This window comes from Diadema setosum, unplaced genomic scaffold (assembly GCF_964275005.1).
Source record: "Diadema setosum unplaced genomic scaffold, eeDiaSeto1 scaffold_36, whole genome shotgun sequence".
NCBI lineage: Eukaryota > Metazoa > Echinodermata > Echinoidea > Diadematoida > Diadematidae > Diadema > Diadema setosum.
Window position 1 is genome coordinate 19306 of NW_027307662.1, and position 10762 is coordinate 30067.

Sequence of the window (10762 nt, forward strand, 5' to 3'; positions counted from 1 at the left end):
AGGTCAGGCTGCGTAAGTGTCTCCTATTTCTGCGGAAGACACTCCCGTTAGGTGTCTGGATCTTGTAAGACCTTGGTTCTGGGCACTTCTCTATCACCGTTGCTGGTGTCCACGTCCCAGTCTTGTAGTCACGTGTAGTCACCTTCTGGCCTTTCATTAAAGGTGGTAGTGAGTGTACACCTTTTCCATCATACTCTTCCTTCTGTTTCTCTTGGCGCTTCTGAAGCTTGTCTGTAACTTCCTCATCACGTGATGTGCTGCTTGCCATCATAGGCAAGTCACTCCTGAATTTCCTGCTCTGCAGAAGTTCGGCAGGCGAAGGCAAGTTGCTTGCTAGTGGAGTTGTGCGTAAGCATAGCATTGCACTGTATGGATCTTGTCCTGTCTGCTTCACCTTAGTCAGTGTCAGTTTCACTGTCTGAATGGTTCTTTCAACCAAACCGTTGCTTTGGGGGTAGTGCGGACTGGACGTCACGTGTTGAAATCCCCAAGCTTCTGTGAATGATCTGAATTCCTGGCTAGCAAACTGTGGGCCATTGTCACTCATGACTGTCATCGGAATGCCATGTTCGCTGAAGATTCCTTTCACAGCCTCGATTACTTTGGCGCTGGAACATGTACCACCCATCTTCCGAATGAAGGGGAACTTCGACCAGTAGTCGACGACGATGAGATACTCATCTCCATTCCAGCTGAAGAGATCAGTTCCAACATATTCCCAAGGGCGGTGTGGTAATTCATGTTGGAGAAGTGGTTCTTTGGGTTGTGCATGGTGGAATTCATTGCACGTAGGGCATGAGCTGATCATTCGTTCGATGTCTTTTGAGATGTCTTCCCAGTACACACAGTTCTTTGCCCTGAGCTGGGTCTTTGTGACACCCTGGTGTCCTTCATGTAGCTTGAGAAGTATCTCCTGCTGTACTGGTTTTGGTATGACAACCCTTTCGCCTTTCAAGATGATCCCATCTTCTACAGTCAGCGAGTCTCTGCTTGACCAGTACTGCCGTACTTCCTTTGGCACCTTCTTTGTTGTCTCTGGCCAACCTTTATGAATCACTTCCTTGAGTGATCTCAATTCTGGACAGTTCTCCGTTTCCTCCTGGAGCTGTCTCAACCTGTCTGGTGCGACAGAGATCACATGGATAGTCTCGTCAAACTCGATGCTTGGCTGTACCTCTGGATTGAGTCGCGACAAGCCATCAGCGAGAGTCACTTCTGATCCTGGCCTGTATACCAGGTTGAAGTCATATGGTTGTAGGCGAAGAAGCATTCTCTGCAACCTTGGAGGTGTACTGGCCAGATTTTTCCGGTGGATGTTTTCCAGCGGTTTGTGGTCCGATTCCACTGTGAATTTCGAGCCATAGACGTATGTGTGAAATCTCGTACATCCGAAAACGACCGCAAGCATTTCTCGCTCGATGTTGGCATACCTCCTTTCCGTGTCTGTGAGTGCCTTGCTGGCAAAGGCTACAGGCTTCCCTTCCTGTAGGAGTACTGCTCCCATTCCTCGAGTGGAAGCATCAACTTGGATAGTTGAGTGTTTCATGGGATCGAAGTAGGTGAGAGTGCAGAGTGACGATACAACTCTCTTCAGCTCCTCAAATGCATTTCGGTGCGATGCAGACCACTGAAAGTCACTGTCCTTTCTGGTGAGAGCCCGTAGCGTCTCTGTTTTGTCCGACAAACTTGGTGTGAACGGAGCCAAGTACTAAACTATTCCCAGAAACTGCTGCAGTTCACGAATGTTGGTTGGTTCAGGCAGGCTGACGATGTCCCTCACTTTTGCTGGATCTGGGTGGATCCCGTCTTTGTCGTAGACGCATCCGAAGAAGGTGATCTGCGGTTGCTTGATACTGCACTTTTCAGCATTGAACACCAGACCATACTTCCTGGCGACTGTCATCAAGTTGTGCAAAGCCTTGTCATGCTCAGCTTCGTTGTGTCCGAAGACAACAATGTCATCAGCAATGCCTATTGTTCCAGGGCATTGTTCAAGGATCTGGTCCATTCTTTCCTGGAACACGTCCTGCGCGACCTTGATCCCAAATGGCAAGCGTCTGAATCTGTACCTTCCAAATGGCGAATTGAAGGTAGTCAAGAAACTAGACTCTTCATCCAGCACAATACTCCAATAACCACTCCTGGCATCCAACTTTGAAAACACCTGTGCACCATGGAGTTTGTGAGTGGTCTCTTCTATTGTAGGTGTCTTGTGGTATGTGCGCTTGCATGCTCTGTTAAGGTCCTTCGGGTCCAAGCATACCCGAAGTTTGCCGTTGGACTTCCTGCTGAAAGCCAGAGAAGAAACCCAGTCTGTTGGTTCTGTGACTTTGGCAATTACCTCAGCTGCTTCCATCCTATCAAGCTCCTGTTTCAGTTCATCCTTGAGCTTAATAGGGAATTTCCTTGGCGGATGGACTACCGGTAGAGCATCTTCCATCAAGGTGATGTGGCATTCACCTGGAAGCCTCCCAAGTCCTTGGAATCTGTCCGGGTATGTTGACTCGAGGTCTTCTATGCTCCTAATTTGGCACGCCTCTTGATGAGTTTCACAGTGAACTTGGACGAGTTTCATCTTCACTGCACTCTGTAATCCGAGAAGGGCAGGACCCGCAGTTTCCACAATGAAAAATTCAGTGCGAAACCATTTTCCATCTGCATACTGGCATGGAAAATCAATGCTTCCATACTGCGGTATGATGGAGCCATTGTACGCGTAGAGCTTGGTTTGACTCGGTGTGACAGAGGACTCTAGTGGATAGCCTTTCTCATCAACGAGATCAGGAAACGCAACCTTAAAGATGCGAAGAGGCAGTACATTGCTTTGCGCTCCAGTGTCAACTTTCACCCTCAACGTGTGGTTACCTGGCTTCCTCTTCAGGCTGATGTTCAGCGTCGCAAACAACTCATCACGTTCTGCATCAGATACCTGGTTACTGTGTACATCTCCAACAGTGATAGTTCCTAATGTCAGGTTTTCAAAGGTTGGAACTGGGTTATCTTGTCTATCCGGACCTATTGGATGGAGATGTTGTTCCTTTGAGTCACGGCGATTATTCCTGGAGTTCTGTTGCTGACCCTTCTGGTTGGGGTGGCTATAACCTCGACCACGACTGCGGCTACGACCACGGCCACGTGCTTGTTTCTCCTGCGAACGACCTCTTGACGCTGATCGGTCCCTGTGCTGCGACCTGCAGCACTGTTTCCAATGTCCCTTTCGTCTGCACTTGTGACAAATGGAATGATATTCACGGCACTGTTTCGGTTTGTGTGTCGTTCCACAATTCTTGCATTGCTGCCCAGTGTGCATGGCATGCACAGAAGTTTTGTCCAGGGAGCTCAGTTGATTCATGTGGGCTGCACTGGCTTCATGACTACGTGTGATCTTCAGTGCTTCATCCAGCGTAAGCTTTTCGTCCCGACTTAGAAGAATTTTCTGCACTTCCGGGTGTCTAACGCCTGCAATGAGGACTTCAATTACTCTTTCCTCGATAATTGCGTCTGACTGGAATCTGCACTTCACAGCCTTGGTTTTACACCTAAGCATAAAATCATCAATTGGTTCATTTACACCTTGCCGGTAACGCTGGAATTCGAGACGATGGATCCGGAAATTCTCTTGCGGTTCTATCTGACTGGAGAACGCCTTCCAAATGTTTGCTGGATCCTTCACTTCGTCGTCTGTAAGCTTCCATGTATTGAACATCCTCAACCCCTCTTTCCCAGACCACATAATGATGTAGGTATGTTGCTCTACCTCTGCGACTCTCTTAATCGTGAACCACATATTGGCCAGCTGTTTGAATTCACGAAGAGCTTGTGCCCTGTCTGGGTTAGACCAATCCGTGGCTGGGGTTGGTAATGAAGCTGATGCCATGGTGTCTGCCTTGCTATTCAGGGAAATGAAACAAAAGCTGTATATGTGCAATCAAGATATGATATACATGTATTACACTCTATACAAACATGTCTTAATGTATGCAGTCAAGTAATTTTACACTGCAAGCAAACCTGAATGTGCACAGTATTATACACTTGCGCTTGCAGAAGTTAATCATATACACTGTTGTACATGTACATTTGCATACAAACTGTATGAATTGGCACTGTCTACAATCAATACCTATATTATGTGTACTGGCTAGACACAGTTTACACACTCATAATAGACAGTAGTGTTCAATACATTCTCATGTACGTGACATGAATGAATACGTAATTGATACACATTTCATTCCACACCTTATTGTGTGACACAGATGCACATTGCCCGTACGGGAACCACTGGTGAATATCCTAAACTCTGCTTCATGCACAAAAGCAAACTAATTGTTCTCTGAAACCTAGACCATCCAAATGTATATGTGCATGTAGGTATCCATAACTACAGGTATATGTGGAGAATGTGCTATTTAACTCAGATGTCTCTCACCATAAGTCAGTGTCACTGATAACACAGCACTACGTACACGTGTAGATGTACACTGCTTTATACATCCACTGTTCTAAAAGATACCATAGGGTATTGAAAGCAACATGTGTACTGTACATTCACACTGTATAGTCTCACAATACTGACCTGTACTGTGCATTCACATCTAACGTAGACGAATACAGTGTCACAATACTGACCTGTAACAGTTAGATGCACTAGACCATGTCTACTGTGCATTCACACTTCATAGCCTCCTTATAGTGGTGGGCTATAGTAATACACATATAAGGCCTAGGGCTGACTCAAACTAGGCTAGGCTCATTTATGACATTAGTACATAGTAAAAGTACATACAGCTGTATCGAGTCTATGTGTATGTGAGTTGAGAAACTTCTCAGCTTAGCACTGCGTAGTGTTCATGTTCTGACACATCATTCAACTCAAGTCATCGTGTGAAAAGGTAATGTCTAGTGTTTATCATCTCAACACATCAGAATAGGCATGCGGTGCTCTTGATGCTACGCTCGACTTGTGTAGCGTCCAGCTCAGCCCACAGTCGACAGTCGGCTCGAAGATTCACGGTTGAATCACATCACTTGTGTAGCACTCTGCATGGCAACGAAGTAGCAAACAGAAGAGCCTGCGCGTTCAGCATCAGTCCGAAGACTCCAAATGATGGTTGAATCGCATCTCTTGTAGGACTAGACCGTAGCACACGTAGAACCTCAGTGTCAGTAGAACTCTTTGACGAAGACTTATCACGCCAGAGTAGAACCGCCTGCGCATTCAGTCTCTTTCAGTCCGAAGAAAACTCCCAGCGGCCAGGTTGCATCACTTATTTTGTGAAAGCACATGAATTACAACAGCATAGCAGTGTATGTAGCCTGTGCGTGCTGCAAAGCGTCCATTAAACATTACTGTCATAGGCTAGTATTACCGTATACGTACTGCAGTGCACGACCAGTCACAACAAACTGACTTTTCCAATCACCACTGTCAGGCAATATGTCACAAAGTCAAAATATCGAACTCACCATAATTCTAGTAAAACTGCAAAGCGTCCATACATGCTAAAGAATTATGGATTTACCAGCATTTCACTGCATAATCAGGCCATCGGGTTACTTTAATCGATCGTGTGGATTGGCCTTACGACAGTCTGTAACACGGTCGACGCGTCGTGCACTCACTTAACGCGTAGTGTAGACGGTACGCTAGGTGATAGCGTCAGCTGGATACATGTAGTAATGCATGCACAATGCACGGCTCTAGCGAGTGTCTGACGCTGCGCCATCTCAGGGGCAGTGACCACCGATGCGAAAAATCCACGAAGTCATCACAGTTCCGTCTTTCTCATCGAAATGACAATCACCAAAGCTGCCACCATGTTGTGCGTGATGGTTCATTCAAATAAAGCTCACCAAATACAAGATTCAGTTATGGTGTAGGTTCACGGACCTTGCTGTGATTTATTGTACCGTCCAGTGCCGTATATTAAGAGAGTTTGGCCAACTCGGTTTTTGGCTTACGTGTTTTGAAGCCTGTGATTGGTCAAAAGCTGGTCCCGTGATCTACAGGCGCCATGTTGTTACCAAAGTCAATCACGCGGGCGCAAGGCAGAGCTCATACGCAGTGCCCATTGTTCATCCTGCGCAGCTACGCGCTAATATTGCCTGCCTTTGGGACATCCCCAATATCAGTCACGGTGCAGCGGGGACAAAAAAAGAAAGAAAAAGAAGAAGAAAAAAAAAACACATTGCCGTTGTCCACTCATTGAAGTAGAAAGTATATATACGAAAGATATTTTGATAACTAGCTGCGATAAACTAAAGATTCGTCACGCCTTAATTCCTGTGCAGCATGGCGTTGCGCGAATCGACCTGGCTCAAGTGTAGTGATGCACCGCTTTCCTTCACGAAGGAAAAAAAGTGGTTAATCAGAGTGCGACGGGAGAACTATATGATTTGCTTTCCTTGGATTCCTCGATCGCGGTGTCTTTCAGACTATTCGGGTTTTGATTCATATTTATATGTCACCGCCATAACATATAGTCGCCAGAGGCATTTATTTTCGTTGTCCGTCTGTCCTTCCGCCTGTCGTCCTTCATTCCATAATCAATTTTGTGGACACTATTTGTGAAACTTGACATGTATGCATATATGAGTGAACAAAGTTTTGTTTTAGCTTATAAACTTTCGTGTAAACATGCTCAAGGTGAACGGTCAAAACAGGGAGGTGGGAAGAGAAAATCCTGTATATAATGGTTAAATTCTGAGAATATTACTATTTCCTCGATATCTATATATACAATTTCTGTTGGTGAGTGCATGTATTTCCAGACGAAACGTACTGCTCGACCGTGATTCTCTTGTGATTATTATTATTATTTTTTTTTGAGGGGGGGGGGGTGGGGGGACAGGGGGCATAAAGGTCAAGGACCAATGTCAGGTAAAATTCTTCTATCTATTGTAGAAATATTATTACCCATGCAGTTCCTCCATACCTCGGAGATTACCCAATGCACCAACTTGAAACCAAACATTTCGTCGGCGTTTTCACGAACTGACGCTATTTCGATTTTGGTCAAAATTTTCAAAATCGAGATATTGGTACCAAATGAAAGTGCTTTCAAAACTCTACCGAATCCCAAAATTTTAGATCGCAAAATTAATTATTCTTAATTTTATCAAAGAAAGAAAAAAACGACGGTACTCGAAATATCGAGAAATTGAGAAAAAGGAGTTTCACGAACCGACGCACGAAAGATACGCCGGTTCGTAAAACCCGAATTGCTACGGTGAAGAGCAATGCGGGTTTCACGAACTGTCGCAGTTGCGTTACTTTGAGCTTTGTTCAACTTACTGGCCTAGAATTAGGTTTTGGCCCTAATCCAGATCTCAGAGTGAGAACCAAACCTTCTGAAAGATGAATGACGGCCTAAGCCAGCCCACTGTCCACGAGTGAAGTGAATGGTAAGCTATAATCCTATTAAAATCATGCTCAAAATAACAGTTTCAGTTGGACTACCATAACCATTAATTGCGGTAGTGTGTAGTCCCATGTATTCAATCGCGTGATGCTTATGAAGCCTAGTCTGTAAACGCCATACAATTTCAAATTAGATCCCAAATCATATTATTTATTGTTTCTTTTCAACTTATGTCGTTACTTCTGAGACTACTGAGTACTGTAGTCGTAACGTCTGTGTGCAAGACATGCAGATTGCAAGATTTCAAAGTCTCGAAGACACTATTTAAAGCCTTGACTTTTGAGTTGAAAATGAAATCATGAGATTGACAAAGTAGGCGTACTAAACAAAAAAAAAGTCTAACAGTAAAACTCAAAGGAAGAGTAAAGAATAAAGTTAGACATGTTAGACTTTTACTTTCAAGTCTAACTATTAAGTCTAAGTTAAGACTTTACTTGTAATACCGGTACCAGTTACTAAAACTAAGATCAGCTGAAGTCTAAGACCAAGTCAAATTAACACAGTTCAGAGCCATACCGGTACACGGTACCGGTAGTCTAGCTCTAGATCTACATCTAGACTAGTGGTAATAGTAGGTAGAGTCCACCCATTTTTTCCCCCAATCTTTACTGGTCCATTCCTGAAAAAGTTACTGGTCAGTGTCCAACAGTGATTTTTCCTGGTCAGGGACCGTCGGACCAGTGCCAGTGTGCAGCGTTGGTGTAGATGTCATCTATGACAGTATGTGGTCTAGTGATACTACCTAAACACTACGAGTACTCTACAGGTTAGGTGGCTTTCCTGTACAGTGCAGTGTTAAAGTATACTTGTGAATTCAGCCCTAGTACCGTACTGTGTGTAGTGTATGTCTAACGTTAGTTCGAGTGGAGTACCTAAGCACAGCGGTGGGGCTTTTTTTCCCCTAAAACTTGTGAATGTGGCCCAACCAAATGGCGTTTATATATTTACGCTTGATTGATAGTGATACAGTGGCGCTGTCGATTTCCACAGCAGCCATACATAATCTTTTGTCCTTTCTTCTTTCCTTATTTCCCTTTGTTCTTTCACACTTTTTATTCTTGGAATCGAAGGACTTCTAAGAAATGTCCCTCGACTGATTTAACCAGGACTCTTGAGTTCTGGTAAACCTAACCTAACCGAGTAACCGTTAACATTTGTTAGGCCTAACATAACAGTAACACTGACTTAGCCCTGTATTGACTTTGTCTTTGGCCGACTTACTGAGATGGCGAGTCTAACTCTTTAACGTTAGTCTAAACGTAGTCGTTCGATCTGTCAGTGTCAGTGTCACCGGCTTTTGTATATGGTGCCATCTCTAACGTATGTTAACAAGTTGATGTTAGTTATCTATGTCAACTTACTGAGTCAGTAATAGTGGTACTGTCATCCTGTTGGATATCGCCGCAATATCATCCGTGACGTGTTAATTTCGTGTCACAAAGACAAAAGTTGCCAAGATCTAATAGTATTAGATGTCTAGATCTAGATGTAGTCTAGATCTATAATATAAATTTTGTGAACCACTGGTAACTTAAAAGTGAAAGGTCTAGACTTCACTTAGTCTATAATTAGACCAGACATTCATGAGGCAAAGGCCTATTTAGTAGATCTATTCTTATTCTATTTTAACGTCAATTCCTACTAACTCGCCACGTGTTATTTCTAAGGCCAAGGACTTCCAGGTTAGTGATTTTTTTTTTCATAAATACCAAACAGCAGACGTGTTTCATTTGCATTCTTGTGCAGACTTCATGAAAATATGTGCAGTATCAAAGAAATATGATGCACATGACAATGCCAGTGTTTTATAGGTGAATGGTTAATACCTTTAAAAGCTGAATGATAATGTAGAGTCTAGGTCTAATTAAGATGTTACAGTCTCTGATAAGAAACAGGTTTGATTGTCATAGACTGTTTCCCAAATGCAGGTACATGTAGTAATATTCAGCTATTTCAATGCAATGCCTTGTTTACAAATACATGTAGATTTATATTCATGTGAATGATGATTCAATTTCTACATGAGACATACCAAGTGCTAAACATAATATCTTGCATCAGTAAAATGTGTAAATGAAGAGACAATTTGAATATGCATCAAATACGAACAGCAGCATTTTTTGACATTCTTTGATCCTGCATAGGCCTACCATTTTGTTTTATGTTTAATATAAATAGAGCAAAATAATTTCAACTTCAGTTTTGTTGGCTGATTTTTTTTTCTTCTCAAAATTAAAGTTGTATCTTGTGCCATGATGTTTGATTTTAATCAAAAGTTCTTAATTTCTTTCTTTTCTTTCAGATGACTGGTGCCATGTAGTAGCGAAGAACTGGACTGTCTCAGAAAAGAAAAGGAAAAGTACAGGGTCGTGTATATCACCAACGGATGTGAATACAATGGTAATGTAGAGTCTAGGTCTTATTAAGATGTTAAAGTCTCTGATAATAAACAAGTTTGATTGTCGTAGACTCTTTCCCAGATGCAATTAGTAATATTCAGCTTTTTCAAAGCAATGCCTTGTTTACAAGGACATGCAGATTTATTCATGTGAATAATAATTTAAATTCTACATGAGACTTACTAAGTGCTAGACATAAGATCTTGCATCATTAAAATATGTAAAAGGCGAGACAATTTGAATATGCATCAAAAACAGCAGTATTTTTTTGACATTCTTTGATCCTGTATACCGTTTTGTTTTATGTTTAAATAAATAGAGCAAAATAATTTCAACTACAGTTTAGTTGGCTGATTTCTTTTTCTCAAAATGAAAGTTGTATCTTGTATCATGATGTTTGATTTTAATCGAAAGTTCTTAATTTCTGTCTTTTCTTTCAGATGACTGATGCCATGCAGTAGCGAAGAGCTGGACTGTTTCAGAGAAGAAGAAAAAAGTACAGCATCGTGCTGATCATCAAGGAATGTGAATACAATGGCTTAGGAAAGAAGACAATCTACAGATAGGATAGAAGGGAGAAATTGGGATGAAGGGCGACAACATAAGGACGGTATATCTACAGTGAAATGTGATTGTAAAGTGGAAACATGAAAGGAGATCGTAAGATTGAAGGTGAAAACAATGCATTCCATTCTGTGATGTCATAATTACAATTTTGCTACACTTTAATAACACTACAGAGAGACATTTATATCAAGGAAAGCTTCATGTGGATGTGGAATGTTAGATTTTTTTAAGTGTTCATTGGTATGTATTTCATGATAATAAATCTTGAAGGTTTTGTGTGGTAATCATAACCTTGTGATAAATCTTGATAGATTTCTAAGTGCACATTGGCAATATTTAGATGATGCTGTAATCAGATTAAGTTCTATTCTC

At 42.4% G+C, this 10762-nt stretch overlaps 1 protein-coding gene and 1 long non-coding RNA gene across 2 annotated transcripts; one reads left to right on the top strand and one right to left on the bottom strand.

Moving 5' to 3' along the window:
* Window positions 1–1708: 1708 nt before the first annotated feature.
* Window positions 1709–3877, bottom strand: LOC140245810 (uncharacterized). The gene has a single exon (XM_072325318.1). It carries the CDS (start codon window positions 3875–3877, stop codon window positions 1709–1711), a length of 2169 nt encoding a protein of 722 aa, XP_072181419.1.
* A 3333-nt stretch (window positions 3878–7210) lies between these two features.
* On the top strand, window positions 7211–10462 carry LOC140245813 (uncharacterized). Its single transcript, XR_011902378.1, has 3 exons — window positions 7211–7407; window positions 9727–9824; window positions 10264–10462. It is a non-coding gene; the product is annotated as an uncharacterized lncRNA (long non-coding RNA).
* Window positions 10463–10762: the final 300 nt, after the last annotated feature.

Bases quoted from the DNA above. Each gene is read 5' to 3' on its own strand.
- LOC140245810 (XM_072325318.1), bottom strand. From the start codon at position 3,877: ATGGCATCAGCTTCATTACCAACCCCAGCCACGGATTGGTCTAACCCA.